The sequence below is a fragment of the Neophocaena asiaeorientalis genome, unplaced genomic scaffold (assembly GCF_003031525.2).
Source record: "Neophocaena asiaeorientalis asiaeorientalis breed wild unplaced genomic scaffold, Neophocaena_asiaeorientalis_V1.1 scaffold1, whole genome shotgun sequence".
Lineage (NCBI taxonomy): Eukaryota > Metazoa > Chordata > Mammalia > Artiodactyla > Phocoenidae > Neophocaena > Neophocaena asiaeorientalis.
Window position 1 is genome coordinate 4209473 of NW_020171981.1, and position 22042 is coordinate 4231514.

Consider the following 22042-nt stretch of genomic DNA (forward strand, 5'->3'; position numbering starts at 1 on the left):
CCCAACCCCAAAAAGTCCCATTCGGATAGAACCCAGCCCGGCCCCGCCTCTTCTTTGATATTCCATCATTCCTATATTTTTTGTCAGCTCTCGTTCGGGGGCCAAGAGGGAAAGGGTAGAACTCTGCGGGGGTTCCCTTTGCGGCCTGTGATGGAGGCTGGCACCTGGAGAAGTGGAAATGTGGGGATCTGGGTCCCAGAGAGCAGGCCTCAGCCAGAGCCCCCTTCCCTCCTTCCTCCCCTATAAATGGCTGCACTGACAAGGCCTGTATTCCCACCCAACTGCACACTCCATCTGCTTTGTTCTACCCCTCAATGCCAGAGAGACCCCCATTTCTGCCAAAACTTTAGAGGCTCCAGGGCCCCAGGAATGACCCCTCTACCTCCTGGTGCTGAGATTTGGTTTCACAGGCCAGCATGTTTGGGGAAGATAGAATCCTGAGAGAAGGGCTGGACTGCACTGGTCAAAGCTGGGGCATTGGCTTTCAGAGGCTTTAATTGTCCTTTAAAAATCAAACAGTATCCTCCCCATCTGCATTTTTATTTAAAACTACTTTTCATCTGTACAGTAACTCCTTTGTCTACCCCCAGCATCACCACAATTGAGGAGGAAATCAGAGAGGTGTTAAAAATACTCAAGAGATTTTCTTTGGTTTGTCCCTCCAGGATCAGAAATAGGTGATGGGCCAGCAACACATTTCCCCCTTTCTCCAGCCTCCAAGGAACCAGCAGAAGTAGATCAGGTGACTCCCCTCCACCCAGTTCAAGTCTACGGGGAGTGTCTGCAAGGGGGTATCTCCCTAGTGCGGGGAGGCCGGAAGAGAGCATCCCAACGTACCCAGCTTGGCCTGGGATGGCAGAGGACTCCTTCTCATTCTGAGGCCCCTCCAGCCCAGGACCTTGGGCTGCTCCAGTCTATTCCACAAAACTATCAACTTGCTAACATACTGTCCTGGAATGGAGGGAAAAGAGACTGAGGAGGAACAGAAAGAGATAGATTCTCCAGTTCAGGTTTTGACCTCTACCTCCTCCGGACTCTAGGAATTCCCTATGGCCTGACTCCCCAGAAAAACTTGCCTGAAGGCCAAATAGAAATGAGGACCCACACCCAACTGGTTTAATTTTTTTAAAAAATTGGGGTCAAATTGATTTGAAATTTGACATTAAACTGTGGTCTCTTCTGGCCATATTTCAAAATGCATCTTTATAAAAACTCCCAGGTCATCTTTTTTTCTGGCGGGACAAACACCCAGAGAGTACCTCCTATATTAAATACTTAGAAGAGAATATGATGACATCTCATAAGGCAACAAACAGTCACTTAAAGACCCCAAATAAGCATATGCCCTGGTGTTATAATTAGTCTCTCTAAGCATTTTACTTATGAGCTAAGCTTAATGCACGGATTCAAGGTTCATTTAAGGTTGCCAGTTAAAAAGATCTCTGTGAGTCCATCCAGTATTTTTCCTTTTCATTTCCCCTCCCTCCTTGAACTAGGAAGAGAGGGATTCTGGTAAAACATACAAGTGTAGGTTTGGGAGAGAGTGAGAGAATTAACAAGCTAACCTTCTTTCAATATCCAAGTGCTTAAACCCAAGCAATCGGGAAAGAGGAATGGGAGTTTTTAAACTCCGTCCAGTCCTGGCCCATGGTTACTGGACTCCAACTGCCTGGACCCCGTCTGGGGGTAATCCCTGAAAAAACAGGCCTGCCTGGAGGGAGGAGGAGCTGGGGGATCCAGCTGTTTGGCCCCTTTAGGGGAAGCCTAGTGGGGCTGATGTGGGTTGGAGTCAGGTCTTCACCTTGGAAGACTTCTTTGGCCCCACCAAACGTCCTGCAAGGACGTGTGGGTAATTGGAGTTTTAAAATGTGTGCGGCTGGGTAGGTTTTCATTAAATTTTATATGGTGACTCAAAGGTTGTCTTTGGGAGAGAAAATTGCGCAGAGGATTGGCCATGCCCAGAGCGCTTTCTTTTGTGCAGCTCCCCACCCCACCAGAGCCAGTCTGGGGAGAAGGGTTTCTTCCTCCCTCAGTTTCTCCTTCCCCAGATCTGCCTCTCCCCTCTCCAGTTCCGCTCCCGCACTCCCCGAGCCCACAAGTCTTCCTTACCTCGAGCATCCCTTGCTCGCTTTCTTCTCTCTTCACACACACACACTGCCTCCTTCCCTCTTCCACCCCGCCCCAGCCGCTAGACGCCGCTGCGGCCGGCTCACGCACGCTGTAAACTTTTGACCCTCCAACTTCGCGACCCCTCCGGCAATAACACTGGCCTCACGGCCCAGGGTCTCATTCTGCTGCGGCGGCTGCAGAAACCCAAACGCAAAACGTCTTCCCTGCCCTTCCTCCCCCGCCCCCACTAAGGGCCTTAGGCCTGGAGAAGAGGAGTCAGTCTTTCGATTATTCAATAACTCCTCCTCGGGAAAAGATGCTGACTCCACTTCCGGCTTTTTTCACCACTTCCCGCATTTTCACCGTTCTCTCATGTTTAGATGCCTGGAAGAGCTTTTGACGACCCACCCCTCTCCATTCTTGTCCCCCAGAATGGGGCCGCAGTTGCCGTTGACAGGAGTGGGGACATATGGGAAGCCATAGAATGGGCTGAACTGGAGAAGGGTGTTTCTGGGGTGAAAAGTGGAGACAGCTTGGAGCAAGTGTTCCTTGGGAGAGGAGGGGGCCATAGGCCCCCAAAAGGCTGGAGAGAGAGCTCAGCGTCCAGGCTTTGCGAGGCCCAGCGGGCCCGGGGCCACCTTGCGCGGCCGCTCGCTGGCGCCTTGCAGGCTCCAGCCTGGCTGTGAACTTGGTCTAAGGCGGACTCTACTGGCAGCTCGGGGACGTTACAGCCTCAGCCTCTGCCTCTCGGCCAGCGCAGCGGCCGCGCGGCGACCTGCGCCGTTTCGGTTTCCTTTGCTCCCAAATATCGCTTCCCAAGCCCCCACTTCTCGTAGAGAAGGATTTTGTTCCTCCTTTCCTTGGGGCCCTTGGGGGTCGGAAAACAGAAAAGAGAGAGTTAGAGAGACACACAGAGAGAAAAAGAGACTGGAACAAGCAGAAGCTCTGATATACAGGGATTATGCTCCATCGTGTCTCCAAGCCCCAAAGAGGAGATGTTCCCACATGCAGGGACTTTCCCCCTTCGGCTCCCCTAAACGCTTCTTTTCAGGCTGAATCCCCTCCTCTCCACCTGGCCCTCCTGGGTCATCTCTTGGCTAGGCAAGCGGTGTTCGGGCCTGGGAAGTACCTTTCCTCTCTAGACACATTCGTCCCTACCCCACTGGGCTCCGAGGTCACGGATCGCTGCAGCCAAAGTCAGCCGCCGCGCTCAGAGGCTGCAGCGAGGCCGCAGCTATGGGGGCTCAGCCCGAATCCACTCGGAGAGAAAGACCAGAGCATGGCTGTGCAGCTAAGGAGGAAAAGCTAGAAGATGCAAAGACGAGATTTAGGGAGAGAAAAGACAGGACAGAGGACGCCTAAATCATAGAGAAAGGAGAAAGAAGAGGGAGAAAAAGGGATTAAAAGTTATAAAGGTGCTGATATTCGGGGTCCGACAGGTCCAGAACTGCCCGAAGTCCAATCCTCTCCGGTCTCCTAAATCCCCCACTTCCTCTTGGAGCCCGAAATCTGGGTCTCAATCAATTCGCCAAAAGGAGGGGAAAAATCGATCTAAACCTGTGGGCCTGCCCCCAGCCCGGCCGGGAGCGATGGAGGTGGCGGCGGTGCGGCCAGCGGCACGTAATGTATGCGGCAGCGGCTCGGAGCCCCAAGTAGGCCGGCGCTCCGGCCCTGTCTGCTGACCTCTGCGTGATCCCGGACTCTATGAATTATTGATGAGATATGAGCGTTGATTTCCCCTTTCAGGATGCAAACTCCATTATATTGTTAAAATGGCGATTTAATCGTTGAGAATAGCTTTTGGTGTGGGTTTTTTCCCCAAACTCATTTGCGCCTCCTTCCTTTTCATTTAACTCTCTTAATTAAATCCTTTAACAGGTTTTAATCACTTTTTGGAGGGAGGGGTAGGAGGAAGGGGAAAGACATCACTACCATCACCAACAAACACTAAAAACAAGCCAGAAAACCATAAAAAGCTTCTACCTTGGGGAAGTTGAAAGGAAGGTGGGGAGGGGGTGTTAACCCCTCTAGGAAGGTCGTGCTGGGAACAACCACCAGAGGATACATCCATCCGAGTGCTGGGGCAAACTAACTCTGACAAGGAAGTGTTGGGCCTGGGAGGTGTCTAATTCCACCCCGGAGGAGACTTGTGTGTGGAGTCCGACTGTGGAGAGTAAGTCAGGCTTACCCTTCTTGCTGCGAAGTCGAGGGACATGGAGCTTGGGGAAGACACGTGTTTCTTGAGGGGAGCGATTCTCCAATCTGAAACCCGGGGCACGGCTTACCGAGAAATGTCCATTCTCTTTAGGGCCCCCATTTCTCCCCTCCCCCACCCCAAGCAGCTCGGTTTCCAGGCGGTGTCTGGGTTAATTAGTATGGATGTGTAACAGCGCTGCAGCAATCGATAAATCCCGCTGTGGGCAGATCCCAGCCTCGAAATCCGATTACTCTGAGAAACTCCAAAAAATGGAAACAGTGACCCGTGGGCTCTCCGCTAAAAGAGGGGAAAGGTTCTTGCTAAGCCCCATTCTCCTTGGTTGGCCGGGTTGGTCCCCAAGCTGGGAAACCCATGCAGGCATGGGTTTCTGCTCTGTCCCGAAAGGGACTGAGTCTGGGGGACTGTGCTGAACGGTTCACTTCTCCCTTGCTCTGAATCCTTGGCTTCCACCTCAGCATCCAAACCCCAAGGATAAAGGAACCAGCCCAAGAGAGGAGCCTCCACGTGGATCCTGCCCCCATACCCTGCCCCCCCAAACCCCAGAGAATACGTCTCACAGCCAGGGAAGAGTTAAGTGTCCCTGTTGCAGTTACCGAGAGGAAGCCGATGAAATATGGGCGCTTGGAACTCCAGGCCCGGCTGGCTTTCCTGTTTACATTTCTTTATACTTCCTCCTACCCCGAAGCCTCGGAGAAACAAAACAAAAAACCAAACCCAAAAAATAACCAAATAAAACAAAACAAAATTAAATTGTCCATTGAGCGGTGGTCAAGCTGGCCCCAGAGGGAAAAGGGAAAATGTAGCCTTACCCTCCCGCTGCTGACCTCCTCTGCCCTGCCCAGGTGGAGGGTGCCAATGGATGGGCATGAGGATTTGGCTAGTGGGTTCTGGCCTGCAGCTCAGAGAGTTGGGCCCTGGACCCAGCTGGGGAGGGGAATCAGATGGGAGAGGAGAGAGAGGAACAGCTTTCCCTGAGAACGTCTTGAGGAAGACTGGAGAGGAGGACACAGGTCTGGGGCAGAGAGAGTTCCTTTGCACCAGAAACCATTGGAAAACTCTCATCCTCTCCCCTAACACGTCCTTGCTGGGGTTCAGGGGAGACAGTTGCCCAGAAAACCTGAAGTGGGGAAGAGGAAAGCCCAGCTAGGGTGGGGCCTTCTCCAGACAGGATCTGCTCAGAGCCGGAGGACACCCTTCAAGAGTTCTGGCTGTTGCAGCAGAAGTGGGCACCCCGGCTAGAGCTGCTCTTCACCACTCCGGAAAATCTCTCTAGATATGCTCAGCAGATGTCCCTGGGCCGCTGGCCCCAGATATTCTATATCAGAGTTTGCAGGACTGATGTGGGAGGGGGCCAAAAAATCTTTAGTGGCAGTCCTGGTGGTCTGGGGTTTCTGAGAGAGGGTGGCTGGTGGCATCAGAGTGAGACCAGGGGCACAATAGGAGTGGGGTTTCCCGGGAGACCCCAGGTCAGATTCTGTGCCCACTGCACTCTTCCTTTGCATCTCATTCAACTCATTTGCCTTGTCCAGAGTGGAATCCTGTGGAAGTTATGCCTCCAAAATTTATTGGTATTTTAAATGGTGCTCGACATCCTTTGGGAACTGACCAGAGTCTCCTTTCCATGGGATACAAATGCCCCATCGTTTCGGGGGAGATGTGTCTTCACAGTAAGGTGAGGACCCCAAGCCCTCTGTCCTCTTTGCACTCAAAGCCTGTGAAAGGTCTCCTGTAAATCAGGCCTGGGCAGGGAATGCAGAGCTCAGGGAATAGAGAGCAGCTGCAGGAGAGAGAGGAAATTAGGAGAGCGTGCAGATGTTCTTTAATGTGAAATGGGGAGAATCTTGTGACCCTCTCCTTGTCCCAAAGATCAGAAGCCCCTTAAGATGCCACATGACCAATTCCAGGGACAATGGGAACTGATGAGCTAAATCCAGAGAGGGTGGGCTGGCATAAGCAGGAGTGACAGGGTGGTTGACCCCCCATGGGTCTTAAAATTGGGAGGTCAGTTTGGTGAGGAAGAGACCTCCAGTTTTTAGAAGGAGGGCGACTTATCCTTAGAAAATAATGGGCCCCAGGGAGTCAAATAATAAAATCCTTCTGGTTTGTGGTGCCACAAAACAAAGGGGCCTCTAGGCTCTGGTAGGGAGAGAAGAAGGAGAAAGGAGAGGAGAGGAGAGGAAAAGAGCACCTTTCCAATTTTCTCTCCCAGCTCCTAAGTCCCTTTTTATTCTCCTGACAGTTGGGGCTATGTGTTCGTCAGCAAGTTTTATTTTTGGAGGGATTTCCAGGGATCTACTTAAACACCTACATCCTCCAGATAAAAAAAGAAGCTCTCCCCTCCCCCCAACTCCTGGCCAGGAATTTGAGGGAAATTCTCCCTCTGTCTGCTCCCTGCTTGGACCTCAGGACCCTATATAAAGCCAAGCCAGAAGGTTGGCCTGGGACCAAAAGGCTGAAGTTGGGTGCAAATGAGCCATGCTCCCCATCCCTGATAGCCCTAATGAGACCATAGAGAACCAGGGGTACCCCCTTTCACGGGGTTCAAAGATCTAAAAGCCAGAGAGTGTCCCAGTGCAAGGCAGCCCACAGCAGCTGAGTTAGCCTTCCCCGGACTTTTTCTCAGCTCAGATGTATTCAGATAAAAGTGCCCGGCGGCTCGCTCCCACACACCCCTGACAAATGAATGTCATAAAGTTCCTTTCCTGGGGGTGGAGAGATGTCTGTCTGAAGATACCCAGTAGTGAAGGGCCCCCCCACACACACACACACGGGGCCCTCCCTTCAGCAGTAAACACCCCTCCTTCTTGCCCCCTAAATTTCCAAGTGCACTGAAGGAACCCACGCAAGCTTTTTCCCCACAAAGACTCAGACACTCCGGCAAATAAAACCAGGCACCCCGGACTGCAAAGGCCTTATTGAACGGACCGAGTGCCCCACTTCAGACACCCAGCTGGTCAGAACTTGGTGCAAAATCAGGCTAAATTTCCCCCACTTATCATCCCACAGTCCTGCCGGAGGCAAGGTTTCCTTCCCCCAGTTCCAAGCCCCACAATTGCGAGGGGAAAAGCAAAAACTGGAAGCGACTTACTGTGGGAGAGCTGGGCCTGGGCTGCTGCCACACCACCGCCTTCTGGGCTGGGAGAGCGCTCACCTACCTCTGCCCCCTTCCCCACCACTGCGAGCAGTTAAAGTGTCACTTAACATTCTGGAGAATGTGAAATATACCGCGCGGTGTCAACTCCCCAAAACCATAAAACTAACTTTATGGACCTCACGTGACTTTCTCGAGCCAGTGAGGGGTATCTGTCTGACTTCTCCGCGATTTTTACGATGTAACTTCAAGATAAAACCCCTATCCATTTGACATCTAAATGTCATAGCGACTTTTGGGATAGTTTGCTATGGGCAAAGGGGGACAAAGTCAAGGGGGAAGGGGGAAGGAAGGCCCAGTAGAGCCACCAAGACCCTCAGCTGCCTCCTCACCAGCTCCCCTCCCCCCACAAGTCCTGTAAGAAGTTGGGCCAAGCTGGAAGGGATTGACCGGGTAAGTGTCCAGACTTGACTCTTGTGCTCAGGGTGGAGGCTGACTTGGATGGAGGAGGACTGGCCCCTGGCCCTGAGCCAGTCCAGTTGATGGGGGAACCAAGGGTCTTCCAGGAGGGACCCCAGCTCCTAATCAAGAGGGCAGGTCAGTTGGGCCCCTGGAGAGAGGAAGCCCTTGATATAAGTGTAGAGAAGACTGAGGGTGAGAGGAAACCTTTGAAATTGAGCTGATTTTTTTGTTTGTTTGTTTTTTTGGCCTTAGTGGGTGGCAGAGCTGAATTGGGATTTGGACCAGGGGACAGTGGCGCTGGGCAGGCCTGTATCACCGCCAAAAGGCCAGGAGCCTCCTGCTCAGGACTTAGGCCCAGATTACTTTCCGCTAAGAGGTTTCCAGAGAATTTTTGGCCAGCTGGTGGAAAGCCAGGGTGGAGTCCAGCTCAGCAAAGGCTTGCTTTTCGCCCCAGCCTTGCCCCTTGCCCCTTGCCCCAGGCTCATGTGGGGTTCCTGGGTCTCTCGGTCCCCAGGGCATGAAAGCCTGTCCCCTGGCCCAAGTACCGCTGACCAAGCAGAGCCATAGGTGGTTGAGAGGGGCTGCTGGTAAGCAGCCTGCTTTCCCTTCCCTACACCCCAGATCTATCAAGAATGGTCTAGGGTGTGCCCGGTGATGGGAGAGGCAGGTCCCAGAGAAAAGACAAGTGGAAGGGCAGTGGAGGAGGGGAAACATTTATTTGACTTCAAGGAAAGCTACAAACAAATACCAAAAGCGAATCACTGAGACAGGCCTGCCCGGCAAAGACAGATTTCACATGTAGCACAGCATCCACTTGCTTACTACAAATGGTCTTGGAAGTGAAATGGGTAGGGAGGAGAGGATAGGTCTGACCCAGACTATCCCCATATTTACAAGCTCTGGGCCCTCTATGCCAGACCCATGAATTCACAGAGAAATACACAAGACATTTTACACTGAGGGTTATTTTTGTTTCCGGATGCTCCAAGACCAGGCCTTGTGGGGCCTACCCAGGCGGCAGGAACTTAAATCTCAGTATTTACCGGCCCTCTTCTCAACATCACCCCTTTGGTCCTCCCCGGTCCCCTCCCACCCCAGGACCAAGTCTTGGGAGACTTGGGCCTGGAAGTGGGGAGGGAGGAGGAAGAGGAAGGTGGAATGAGACACAGTCATGGACTCCGGTCTCCGAGGCCAGCTCAGCTGGGCCCGGCGCTGCAGCACTATCCTACCTCAACTGCTGCCCCTTTTAGAGAAGTTTCTAGCTGAAACTCAAAATACAGCGATCATCCTTTTATAAATAAGTTAGAAGAACACAGATGGGGAGGGGAAAGTTCACATTAAACATGCGAGTTTCTTTTTGTCCTGGGGGAAGGAGTGCAACCACAGACACGAACGTTCAGAAACACTGGCGGATTTGGGGTGAGCAGAAGGGAGTGGGGAGCATGGTGGGAAAATAATAATTATCATTATTATTACAATAATAACAAGATTAACCAGTCCAAGAGAGAGGGAGCCACAGGAAGACTTAAGACCAAACGAAAAATCGTAGCACAAGGCCCGGGCGAGGCAGGCTCGTGGGAACCGGTCCCCAGCGGGCAGCGGCAGCGCGGGGAGGCTTGGAGGGGCCAGGGCTGGGAGCAGCACGGGCTCTTGGGCCGCCCGGGGCTCCTCCCGGCGGGCTCAGGGCTGGAAGGCGCTGCCGGCTGTAGCCAGGCTCATACTTTTCAGTTTGTTGTCTTTCTTCCACTTCATGCGCCGGTTCTGGAACCAGATCTTGATCTGGCGCTCGGACAGGCAGAGCGCGTGGGCGATCTCGATGCGCCGCCGCCGCGTCAGGTAGCGGTTGAAGTGGAACTCCTTCTCCAGCTCTAGGGTCTGGTAGCGGGTATAAGCGGTCCGGGCCCTTTTCCCGTCCGGCCCGGTCATATCTGGAGCAGACAGAGCAGCGAGGCAGCGTTATTCCGGTTAAGGGAGGGGGCCCTGGGTGGGAGGGGGGCGTGGAGCAGGACCCAGGCGTCCCCGGCACCCAGCTCACCGCAGCTCCAATTCTCCCCACTCCAGATGCCCGCATCCGAGCTCTCTTTCTGCACCCCTTTCTCCTGCAGCCCCCACTTCTGCTGGCAGCGAATGCGCCCGGCTTTGTCTCTTGCTCCCTCCCTGTGCCTCACCCTTCGCTGGGCTCAGGCGGTCGCTCACCCCGGGAGGGAGGAGAACGGTTGCACTTTTGCCCTGGAAGGCTCGTTTTACTGCTCGCCCCTCCTCTGCTAGAAACAGTCTCAAAATTTCGGGGGCAAAGCAAGACCCTTCCCCACGTTACATAAACCTCATCCTTCATCCTAAAGCTAGTTCAAACTGGGCAAATAAAACCTAAGGCGAATCTGGGAACAAATTATTAAAAATACTCCTCTCCAAACCCCCAGCTAAAGACCTTCTTTGGCTCTGTCCCCCCGAGCTGAGCTGTGAGGACCCTCTTAGAGACTTCTTCCCCTCTGGAGGAAAGAAATCTATATTTGAGGAAAAGCCAAGTTCTCCTCGCCGCCGCCCCCCCCCCCCAAACGCGGAGAAGGAAAGCCGAGAAGACAAAAAGGGGAGCGAGAGCGAGAATTACCATGGCTGATGTGAAGCTTCCTCATCCAGGGGAATATCTGCGGAGTCTGCCCCTCGGGCGCGGCTGTGGAGGTGGCCATGGGCTCTGGCTGCGCCCGAGCTAGGCTTGGGCTGCTTAGCTGGCTCGCCGCTTCCTCGGGCTCCGAGGACACGCTGGCCTCGTCTATTTCGGTGAAATTGGCGCTGGAGCTGGCCGGGGTCGCCTGGTTGGAGGGGGACGAAGCAGAGGGCTTGGCGCCGTGGCTGTCGCCGTTGGTGCAGGGCAGGGACTCGGGCGAGGACAGGGAGCAGCTCGACGCCGCTTGCCTGAAGCGGGGCTCCTGGGAGGGCGCAGGGAAGGCGCGCGAGCTCTCGCCCACCGCCCCAAAGTGGCTGGAGGAGGCCGAGGAGCGGTTGACGCTGAGGTCCATCCCATTGTAATTGTAGCCGTAAGAGCCGGTGTGCATGGCAGCGGGATCCCTGTAAGAGCCGCTCAGAGAGCTGCCACTGCCATAATTTAGCAACTGATAGTCCGGGCCATTTGGATAACGCCCCGAGAAGGAGTTTACAAAGTACGAGCTCATTTGGGTGATTTTGGAGGGCTTGATTTGTGGATCGTGGTCGTTATAACCCTGTGCTTCACGATTTATGATGTATTAATGAATTATAGCGATGCACTGTACTTCGTTTTGCTATGTACGCGGCCAAGTATGGGGGGGTGGAAGGGGGGTGGGGGGGCGTTAGGGAATCACGTGCTTTTGTTGACCAGTCGTAAATTCTCGCTGATGACCTCAAGAGGTAATTCATGCTCTATGGTTACAAATAATGACGATCCGAGAATCGTTAGGGCCGATTCAATGCGAGCCTCCGAGAGAGGGGGAAAAAGGAGAAGGGGGAGAAACAGGGAGAAGGTTGGCGGCGGCCTCTGAGCAGAGCGCGCCACCTCCCGGCGAACGGCGGGAGCGCGGGCCGCAGACAGCCATGGCGGCGACAGCTGCCTCCCTGCCGGCGCCGTGCAACCGCGGGGCTCGAAAGAAACCCGGCCTAGGCTTACCCACAAGGTTGAATCTTTTAGAGGAGAAACCCGATCGAGGCTTTACCCACTTTCTCGGGAGTGGAGTTCGTCTGTCCATCGGTCCTTCTCCCTGTCGTTTTTATTATTATTATTATAATTACTATAACAACTCTGGATAAGATGACCAAAGATTGAGTTGCTCTTCCCTTACTCGGGCTTTGCAAGTCTCCGAGTTGGGGACGGAAATGGGGGAGAGGTTGGAAGATGTGTGTGAAAAACAATGATTGCAAAGGGTTTCCCCTGTGAGCTCAGCCTGGCCTGCTTCCTGACCGGGATGCAGTGGCCCATCCACAGCATCCAAGCCGAGCCGGTGAGGCTAAGCTGAGGGTTCGAAGGAGAAGCCTTCGCTTCTCCTTGTTCCCTTAGAAGTTTGAAATCCTCTTTCTGACCTCTTCCTCATCCTTAGCCCAGGACGGAAGAAGGGCAGAGCAAGACAGAGACCCCAAAGGAAGAGGCCGGCTGGGGCTAAGTGGCCTAGTTGCGAGAAAAACGGTGGAGACGACCGCGTCGGAGCTGGGGTTTGGGTGTAAACATGGTCCTGAGAGTTTGGGACCAAGGCAGAATCCTTTCGCCTTCTCACCAGATGCCCGCTATTGCCTTGGGATGCCCCACTTGAGACCCCTTGCTGGCGTCTGGGTAGTTTCAGACTTTGCCCAGCGGCCCACTCCTTCCCCGGAAAAGGGTCCCGAGGACCCGCGGCCCCTTGCTGAGCGCGCTGGGCGGCCAAAGACCGCCACAGCTGGGCCCCTTCTGCCAGGCGGCTATTTTCTTTAAAAATAAAAAAGGGAGAGAGAGGGAGGAGGAAGAAAGGAAAACAGTCTCCGCAGCTTGCCGCCTGGGTGAGGGTGAGGGTGAGGGTGGGGGTGGGGAGAGAATGGGTCGGTTTTTGTTGATGGGATGAGACCGAACTGCCCCATCACCTGGCCTCCTGCCCTCAGGTCTCCAAAGAGCAGGGGGAAAGTCTTGCCCTTCGCCCGGCGCCTGCCGGCGGCTTCACATTCCCCTACTTGTCGCTGAGCTACTACTTGAGGCAGGAAGGGGTGCCGGGAGCCTTCAGCTGAGGGCAAAGAGATAGATATCCGGTGGCCCCAATTTAGGCCAGGAGCCGAGGGCCAAGGCCGGCGGAGACCAGGCCGTGTGGGCAGGCCAAAGACCACGGGCCTTGACGATCCTGTGGACAGAACAGCGCTGCTTGAGGCACTGAGACCCGCCTGGCTCAGTCTCTGCAAGAGCTCCCGGCTGGAGGGCCTTGGTGGCGTCCCTCGTGCCACGGACAAACGAGGAAATGCTAGAGACTAAGAGGGAAACGGCCCTTCTCCGTCCCCCAATTCCGCACCAGGAGAAGCCGTTGTGAGCCTCAGCACCGGCGAGGCGAGGCGCTGGAGCCTGGGCCGAACCGCTGCAGCCTTTATCGCAACTGTAACTTCCGAGCCCTCTGGGGCCGACCAGGGCTCCTGCCTTCGCTGCGGAGTTTCCGGCGCGGGGACGCAGGGGTGGCGGTGGGGGTAGGGGAGTGGCAGGGGAGGAGCAGAGGTGACCCAGCAGTGAGGTTTTACGTCTTTATTATTATTATTATCATTATTAATAATATTAATATTATTACCGAAGTATTTCACGTCCAGAGCTAAGAGAAGACTACAAACACAACACATAGAAAATTAATAAAATAGAACTTTTTCTTCTGAGGCTCCTCTTCTTACTTCTAGGTAGTATGTGCTCCTTCCAGTGGCTTTGGGGAGGGGCTGGGAGAGAGGTCTGGGGTCAGGGAGTCTTCGAGGCCCCCGCTGAGGGGACTGCGAATCTACCATTGAACCGTGCACGGGGGACATGGACGAAATGAGACGCGACACGGACAAGAGCATTTTGCTCTGCTTCCAGGAAACATCAAGTGAGTCCGGTCCTCAGTTCTCACGGGGGAGCCTCTTTGGGCTGAGGAGGTTTCACGGGGATGGAGGGGGCGCTGGGGTGCTGGCTGGGCTCAGGCAGCGCGGCCTCCCAGCGCCCAGCGAGAGCTTTGCGGGCGGGGGCATCCAGGAGAGCAGTGGCCCCGCCTGTCGCGCGCTGGAGAGCAGGTCCCCAGGCTCCCCCGCCCGCAGAGCCTTCTCGGGGCTCTCCGATGCCCTCGGCTCCCCGAAGGCCTCTCCCTTCGCGTCCCCCCGCCCCGTTCCAGCGCCTTCATTCGGCTGGTTTTTCTTCTTCCTCCTCGGCACTGAGCTGAGACGCGCTGAGCAGTTTGCTCTCCTTTTTCCACTTCATGCGTCGGTTCTGGAACCAGATCTTGATCTGCCTTTCCGTCAGGCACAGGGCGTGCGCTATCTCGATGCGCCGCCGCCGCGTCAGGTAGCGATTGTAGTGAAACTCCTTCTCCAGCTCCAGCGTCTGGTAGCGCGTGTAGGTCTGGCGGCCTCGCCGGCCACTGGGCCCAAAGGAGGAACCTGTTACGCAGAGAAGAGATGCTGAGGCCTGGGGTCACCAGGGCCAGAGCCCCCCTCCCCCACTCGACCCTCGAACGGGGACTCTAGCCTGTCCCGGGACGCCCTCCACTCTCCCTGTTTCCCTGCCCCCCTTCCTTCCTCACTCCTCCAGCGCCCCCTCCAGATTCCCTCCAGGTCTCCTAAGCTTATGCCTTCTGTCTAGATTCTTGGTGGGGGGATGGGAGGAGCAGTTTTAAATCCCACCTGAGCCTAGGGGGAGGGGCTGGGAAAGCACTGGCCAGGTATGTCTCTTCCTAGCCGCATCTTTTCTTTCCATCCATCTGGCTCCCCCACCATCCTGTGATAGATTCCGGCCCTTAATCCGTAATGACGTAGATCGATCCGTAGTTGGCATTAAGGGCTCCTCACTTTCGTGTCCCTTTAATGGACATCAATTTGGGATTTAAGGCCGACAAATAATCCAACCTGAGATCCCGGCGCCTGCTTCTCCTTCTGTTCCCCTCCGCCTGCTCCCTCTCTTTCTTCTCCTTATTCTCCCTCCCTCCTCTGACTACCACCCCTTTCCTGGTGCCTCATCTTTCCCCAGCCCCCGACCCCCAGGGAAAACCAGTCCGGGACAGACTCAACCCTCCCTCGCCAGCGTCACGCCGCCCCTCTTCCCATGACGCACTCCGTTTTTAATGAACAGTCTTGGGGTGGGGGGATCGGACCAGAGATGGGGGCGATAGGGAGAGCCCAGCCAGTGACTGCGGCCCCTGCCCGCCTCCCTGACCCAGAATCCCGGCTGCGGCCTGGCGCTCCGGGAGAACCCACTCATTCCCCCTGACTCGGAGTGCATCTGGGACTTTGCAAACTTTGCAACTCCTGAGGGCGGGAGGGCAGCGCGGGAGACCGATGCAGGCGCCCAATCTTCCTGAGCTCCGACCCGAGACGCTCTCTCTGGAGGAGAAGGGGGTGCTCTCTAGCTCTGGCTCCGGGAGGGGGGCCCGTGGGGGTCGCGGCGGCCGCAGCAAGCCTCACTCACTGTTGCATGAATTCATCCGCTGCATCCAGGGGTAGACTGGGGTGGAGCACTTCTGCTCCTCCGCCTCGCCGAACACGCTCTTGTCCTGCGCGCAGTCGGACTTCCGCGGCTCCGGGTGGAACGGGGGCGGCTCGTCGGCACCCGAAAGCGCGCAGGCCGACTCCTTCTCGCGGTAGAAGGGCGGCGTCGGCCCGTAGTCGCAGGGCGCCGCCCGGCCGTAGCCGTTGCCGGCCGGTGGGTAATAGGAGGAAGCTGCAAAGCCCTTGTCCTGGCCGGGCCCGGGCCCGTAGGGCGTGGGGTAGTGCCTCAGCGGGTCCGCATAGCCCGACGAGTAGAGCGGGAGCTGGCCCAGGAAGGACTCCTGCCCGCTGGCCAGAGTGACGGGGAAGGTGGAGTTCACGAAATAGGAACTCATTGGGAGGGGAGGCGCGCGCGGCCGCTGCTGCTCCGCCGGGTTTATGATTTGTCGTGTTTTATAGTCCGAGCGCCGCGCCTATTAGTAGTATATCTGAGATTGGGTTTTAGCTGAGGGGGGATGGCGAGGTGCCAGTGAGGGCCAGAAGGAAATACAACCATCTGATCCAACACTGACCAATGGCAGAGGCAGGAATTGTCAAATAGCACCCAGGAGGAGCGCAGCCCGCGCTAGGGACCCGCGCACAAACCTATCAACCTTTTTTTCCCCCCTCCTTCTTCTCCTTCTGCTTTCTCTCTCTCTCTCCCCAACAGCACAACCCGTCCTGTTCCACCTACGTAGGGTCTGCGAAAGAGGCGTCTGTGCCTTTGAGGGAGGAGGGAGCACTTGGATTGATACCACCCCATCCCCCAGTGATCAAATAAATATATCCCTCCCCTCCCCACGCAGAATAAGAAAAAGTTAATTGTGTTTTCAGAGAAGTTAACCCCTGATTTGCTTGGGGTTAGGCAAGGCAGGGGTTATTCCCCTCAGGGAAGGTGGGTAAATGTCTCTGAATCTTGAATCTCAATCTCCTTAGAAGAGAACTAAAGGAGAAGGCTGGTTTCTCGGGGTTTGTACTGGTAGAAGGGGAGAAGAGTTCTCCACTGATCAGCATTGTTTTCAGAAAGCGAGAAGCAAAGAAGAAACCCTCTCCTTCCCAGGGTTTGAAAAACGTTTTTCCTGTTTCTCAGATCTACTCCATCTCCTCCAAGCCTGGGTTTATTATTCCTGCTTCTCTGCAACTCTTATGGTCTGAGAGACAGGCCAGAGCCTGCTGCCCAGAGGACCCAGAAGGCTGGGAAATGGGAGCAGGGTCTGAGGCTAAGCTTCTCCCTCTGGTTGTGCAGCTAGGCTAGGAGCTTCTGGGAAGGCTACCGCTGCCGCTGCCCAAGACATCTTGCCTGGTTCTAGTATGTACTGCTTGCTCTTGGCACAGGAAGGGGCACGGGGAAGAGGGGGATAGGGAGAGGAGGGGTGAAAGGCATCCTCCAACCTAGGTTGTCTGATCCCTATCCTGCCTGCAACCCTCCCTCCACCCCACCTCCTACCCCAAAAGACATTAGAATATACTGGGCTATAGATTCTCAAGAATCAAAGGTGTTTCAGTAAGTCTGGGTTCAGGGAAGAAATTGTTCCCTCCTCCAGTTCTGGGTCCTCAAACCCTCCTGATATTGGAGACAATCAGAGACCACTGGGAAGAGAGGAGCCCTTGCTCCTTTTCCAGGTCTCTCCAGAAGCTGGCAGTTCTCTTTAAAATTAATTCTTTCTCAAGACTTGGTTCTTGTTTAGTTTTATAAGGAGAGAGGGGGATTGGGTCCTCCTGGGGTTGCAGCAGGCAGCTTACAACTATCATTCCGTATCCCCTCTCCAGATGCTCACTACCCTTCTGTCTGTCTCTCAGCATCTCTATAATCCTTACCACGTCTCATGTCTGTATCACCAGCTTGCTGCCTACAAGCTTTGGTGTGAGAGAGTGTGTACATCTCTGACTCTCTCTCTCTCTCTCTCTCTCTCTCTCTCTCTCTCTCTCTCATCTAAGGAAAATGAGCGTTGGAGGCAGGCTGGAAGACTCAGCCATGGTGTATTTTCAACATTCTAATGTGCACGTGGAGGCTAGGCATAAAGGGTGACAACCTTTGGACCTGGGGCCAGGAATGGGCCAGGGTGGGAGACAAAACCTGATGATGAAGGGGCCGCGCTGACCCTTCTCTGACTTGTTCTTTGGACTCCTTTTTATGGGACAGTTCTGCCCACTGAAGATGGCACAAGACGTTAGGAAAAGAGGTAAAGGGCTGAAGTTGGTGACCAAGGGTGGGAACTTGGTTGCTTGCAAAGTGGCCTCCAAGGCTCCCTGAACTCAGGACAACTTCTGGGCTGCAACTTCATGGCTAAGTGGCTATTCCCAGTTGTCCCATCAACCACTTCCTAGCCCAACTCTTTGGGGGGTTTTGTCAAGATTTAAGAAAATAAACTCAAGCCTCCTAATGATGGAGATTCATAAGTGCTCTAGTCCAGCTGTGGTTAGGCCCACTCCTGGAGAGGAATGGGGAACATTTGGGCTGGAGGAGCAGGGTGGGGGGGAGTGCCTTGTGTACCTCCCTCCTCCTTGTTACTGAGGCGGGGCCTTCGGCCTCAGCCCTCTGTGCCTCATCTCTGGCCACAATATCCTCATACTAGGACTGGATGGTGTGGGCTTTTCCATGAAGCCTGGATAACATAAGATTTGGTGAGGGAGGAAGTCTTCCCCTGTGATAGAAACACGAGAATAATCACCTTATCCTTAGAGTCATAGCCCCAAATTAACCTCACCTCTGCAGGTTGCCTGTCGTGAGATGGAGCCGCAAAGGCAGAGCCTGGGCGCCTGGAGTCCGGCATGAAAGGAAATAGCGCCTCATCGCTCTTATCTAAGCCCAGAGGTATTTATGAGCGTTTATTCGTCTGATCCGTTTGTTTGGGAGAAAGAGCAGGCAGGCAGGGCCGGGCCAGAGGCCGCCTGGCTTCTGGAGCCAGATCTCTGTGAATCTGTCTGTGGTTCCGTCCACTGCCGTCTGTCTGTCTCCAAGGGGGAATATGTAAATACACAGTGGGCACAGCCATCGGCAGGTCTGGGGTGTCTCCCCCTGCTCAACGAGAAAGTGTGTGTATGGAGAGGTGGATATAAACGTGTACTAAGTCTGGAGTACACAGCAGAAGGATTGCATAGAAATCCCACAGGCAGGATTTATAATTGTAATTTTCTGAGCTATGACCCTGTGGGCCTGTGGACGTACAAACATTCCAGCTCCCAGGGAAAAGTCTAAGTTGTGTTCAGCTCTGGAGTAAAATTCTCCTGCACCGGTAATCTCAGGGAGGATATTTGCCAGTAGGTGTGTGGAGGGGAGGGGATTGAGACATTGTCCAGGCTTCCCACTTCCTCTCAGCTGCAAAGCTCCCCCCACCCCCAGCTCTTAGGACTGTGGGCACCTTCCCCCACCCCACTCCCAACTGTGATTGGGGTGGGGTGAATTCAAACATCTCAACCCAGTTCTTCCCCTAGACTCTGTGATTCTCTGGTTTTGGGGAACACAACTGTTCCCAGAGGGAGCAGTGTGGCCTCTCCCACTCTTTGAGAGTTGTTCAGAGAGAACATTGCCTTAAAATTGGCCAGTCCAAAGCACAGTACAAAGACACTTCCATTATGCAAATGAACGGCATCTTCTCTGATGGAGGGGGGAGCAGTGGCAGCTCAGCTCCCTCTCCCCAGGTCCTTGGGCACCCTAAGAGCCCTTAAGGGTTTCAATCCTCTATACCAGCCGCCTTACCCTCCCCATCTGTCTTTCGGATTGTCCACAAGAAAAAATCCTCGGAGGGGCCCAAGACCTTCGGAGAGCGCTCCCTCGGGGCCTCCAGCACTGGGCCGGGCCTTCTAGCCGCCAGAAAGTCACTCCCTGCTAAAGAGCTGAAAGGGCTGCTCCCACGGCCCAGACTCGAGAGGCGCCAAAGACTCCGGGCCGCAGCCCCCGCGTTTGCCCCCAGTACCGCTGGGCCCCTCGACCTCGGCAGCTCCGGGCCAGACCCTAGTAACACCTCGGCCTGCCTGGCACCGCAAGCAATTTCCTGGAGCCCCCGCCCAGGAACTGGGGCCACAGCACCTTGAAAGGAGCGGCCAGAGCTTCCTCCTGCGGCTTGAAAGCCCGAGCTAATCAGTAACCCGTGAAACAGGGGCCAATATTCAAACTCGGCGGCAGCGGCGCGTACCCCCGCCCTCGCCACCCGCTTCTGGGAAAGCAGTCGGCTTAAGTGGGTATGAGGGGTCCGGCAGGAACGGAAATTACAAGGGTTAGGGTTCCTTACTGATTGATCCCCACTCCCACTCCCCGTTTTTTCCCAAAGCATATTTGTGTCGATTTCGCTTGACATGATCGGGAATAGGGAAGGGGACGCGCACTCACTTGCAAGACACCAACAGTTTCCAGAAAACTCGGCTCAATTCCTTCACCACAGACTCAAATGGCCAAGAAACTGGCAAGACCCACCACCCAACCCGGAGAAAACAGACTCGGTTTTTCTTTTGACAACCGAGCGGAACTGCCCGGGCCAGCGCCTCCCCTGCGGGACCCCTCCCTTAGCCGAAAAGAAAACCAAATAAACCTTGAACAGCCTTGGCCTCGGATCTCCCTAGCGGCCCTGGTGATCCCCTCTTGAGCTTGGAGGGGGATAGCGGGGAGAGGGCTCTCGACTCTGATCCCCCAATCCTTTGATTCAGGGCCACCTGCCCGCGGGCGGGATGAAGTATTAGTCCTTTTTAAATATGCCCTAGAAAAAGTAGCTTCCCTCAGCCAGCCGCCAGGTACGAACCAGAGGGGCGGGGGCTCCAGTCGTCGGGCACGGTTCAGGCAGTGTCGCGGGGCATTCGGCGCCGAAGCCGCATGTCTCCAAACGGACGGTAGATGGCAGCAAACCGCATAATTTGGGTCAGAGTAAACTGTCTGAGGGATGATTTATACCCCGCCAAGACTACAGGAGAAAAAGACCTTTAGTCTGGGTGGGTTTGGGGAATTTTTCCTTTGAGAATAGACTCTTAGTGCCGTGGGTGCTGGCCGAGACCTTCTCTCGCTACGCAGCCGAGGAGTCCCTTCAGGCACCCATGCCGGGCCTGCTTCGAGGGCATCTACCTGTGCCTCCAGGGGCCCCCCTCCAGCGCCACAAGTGGCCGCTTCTCTCTTCTCAGCTCAGGATTGAGAGGGTCAATATCCCCCTACACACACCCAGACCCCAAATCCCTGGGCAACCAGAGGCCCGAGGCTGAATGCTCTGCATCTGCTCTTTAAAAAGAGGAAAGCAATCACCTATTCCTGCAAACCAAACTAAATCACAGTCTCTCCTGCCCTCCGCGCCCTAAGTCCCTTATCTGTCGTCTGGCAGCTTCCCCAGAAGCCCTCTCTATTTTTAAGTCCTCACCTAGCGACTTGTGCCTTTTTCAACCCCACCAGCTGCTTTAGGAATCTCGGCCTCCCGCCCTACGGTTCTTCTCCCCCCTACCCCCGCCCCCGGAGGCCTGGCTGGGGAATGAAATCAGGCGCCGGAGGCACAGGATTAGCTGTCTGAGCTCAGTGCCAGGCAGCTTTCTGGTCCGGACACCATCAGGTCCCCTAATGGGATTTTCTTTTAATTTTATTCTTCTCTTTTTTTGTTTTTGTTTTTCTCTTTTGTTTACATGCCTAAAACAACGTGTTAAAAAGCTTCTTCACAATCACCACATTTGGATCTAGGAAAGTTTGAAATGTTTCCACATCAAGACACACACGGCAATTTTCTCCTCCACCGAAATCCATACCAATAAAACACAAGTAATAGAACCAATATTGCACAGAAATCAACACGCTGTAACCTACCGCGTTAAAAACCACAAAATTGTCTCCCTGCAGAGAGAGGCTCCCTCCTGCGGGAGTGGCGAACGACCTGGGCATTTTCAGGCATGCTTCCTGGGAGGTCTCCCTCGATTTGGGTGCCTCCACCCACAGCCCTTTAATTTCAGAAATATCTCCGAAGGGAGATAATGAGTATTTCTCTGTGATTGTTCTCTCTGTGTCTCTCTAGACGCCTCCTCGCCCTCGCTGGCCTCTGCGGAGATTCCAGGCCCTCCAGAGACCAGGACGTCCCTCAGCGCCACCGCCCCTTGTGCCAGTGCTGCCGGGAAACCACGGATACCCGATACCCGCACCGGGCAAGAGAACTGCGCGGGGGCAATTGGGGGAGACCGGAACAAGGGAAGGATGGTGGAGGGGGAGGGGGCGCAAACCCACAGAGGCCGTCGCAACCGGCTTCTGCCGGCGTCCCGAAGCCCAGACATCCCCATCCTCTCTTTTGCAGCCCCCTCGCTTAAACCTCTCCTCCCAGCTTAAAAAGGCGACTTAGAGCTCGCCTCCATGGCCCCTTTCGGTTCCTCCTCCCGTCTCCCTGCCCTGCTCCCCCTCCGGGGAGCATCCACCCCTCTCTCGGCCACCGAATGTCCTGAGAAGCTTCTCCCTGAAGCGCCCAGAGGTGGGGTTCAGCCCCGTCTTGGCCGGGGGGAAGAGAGAGACAAACCCAAGCCCCACGCCCTGTAAAAATCGATGCAAAAGAATAAGAAGAAATTGTAGAATTTCTCTTACCTTTGCAGACCTTGGGATTTCTTTCCTCCGATTGAAGGGGGTGGAGAGAAAGGAAAGAAAAAAAAAAAGAGAGAGAGAGAGAGCGTTCGGTTTCTTCTTCATCTTCCAGATAATATTGTCCCAACCTGAGAGCCGTTGCTTCCCCTTCTCTGACTTGGGAAGAGAGGGTGTTCGCTTTTCTGATATTTGCATAGAAAATGGAGTAAGTTCTGGCTTTGAAAAATGGTATCAGGCTGCAGTCCTGGGCAAATTGTCCATTTACCCTCCATGATGACTAAAATCCCAGATCAGCAAGCAAATTAACTTAGAAATTAAAATTATTTTTGGTTTTCTCTTTTGTGTAATTCCCACCCCTCCTTCGCCTTCTCTCTCTGTCTCCTCTCTCTCTCTTTTCCTCTCCCCCTCGCTTTTCCTCTCTCTCTTTTGCTTTATCGAGCTGATACTGAAGTAT

General features: G+C 54.7%; 3 protein-coding genes across 6 annotated transcripts in view; all 3 read right to left on the bottom strand.

Moving 5' to 3' along the window:
• Positions 1–21648, bottom strand: part of HOXB3 (homeobox B3) — a 52834-nt gene extending 31186 nt beyond the window's left edge. Inside the window, exon 1 of the mRNA XM_024744433.1 lies at positions 21592–21648. The gene's annotated coding sequence lies outside the window, so the exon portion shown is untranslated. The remainder of the gene's footprint in view (positions 1–21591) is intronic.
• On the bottom strand, positions 8594–11050 carry HOXB5 (homeobox B5). Its single transcript, XM_024742514.1, has 2 exons — positions 10489–11050; positions 8594–9808 (listed from the first exon to the last, which is right to left on the bottom strand). Exons 1-2 carry the CDS (start codon positions 11048–11050, stop codon positions 9561–9563), a joined length of 810 nt encoding a protein of 269 aa, XP_024598282.1. The 3' UTR covers positions 8594–9560.
• Positions 13087–21789, bottom strand: HOXB6 (homeobox B6). 4 transcript variants are annotated; one of them, XM_024742481.1, is made up of 3 exons: positions 21592–21789; positions 15001–15493; positions 13087–13976 (listed from the first exon to the last, which is right to left on the bottom strand). In XM_024742481.1, the coding sequence occupies exons 1-3, from the start codon at positions 21781–21783 to the stop codon at positions 13717–13719; spliced, it is 945 nt and encodes a 314-aa protein (XP_024598249.1). In that variant the 5' UTR covers positions 21784–21789; the 3' UTR covers positions 13087–13716. The 4 variants fall into 4 exon arrangements, with proteins under 4 accessions (XP_024598249.1, XP_024598262.1, XP_024598270.1 ...); XM_024742494.1 differs by having other exon boundaries at positions 15001–15525; positions 21592–21674; XM_024742502.1 differs by having other exon boundaries at positions 15001–15508; positions 21592–21661.
• Between the last annotated feature and the right edge of the window lie 253 nt (positions 21790–22042).

Bases quoted from the DNA above. Each gene is read 5' to 3' on its own strand.
- HOXB5 (XM_024742514.1), bottom strand. From the start codon at position 11,050: ATGAGCTCGTACTTTGTAAACTCCTTCTCGGGGCGTTATCCAAATGGC. The intron at 9,809-10,488 runs GTAATTCTCGCT...TGTCTGCTCCAG, and splicing joins GAAGCTTCACATCAGCCATG to ATATGACCGGGCCGGACGGG.
- HOXB6 (XM_024742481.1), bottom strand. From the start codon at position 21,783: ATGCAAATATCAGAAAAGCGAACACCCTCTCTTCCCAAGTCAGAGAAG. The intron at 15,494-21,591 runs GTAAGAGAAATT...TACTACTAATAG, and splicing joins AAATCCCAAGGTCTGCAAAG to GCGCGGCGCTCGGACTATAA. The intron at 13,977-15,000 runs GTGAGTGAGGCT...TCTGCGTAACAG, and splicing joins GCGGATGAATTCATGCAACA to GTTCCTCCTTTGGGCCCAGT.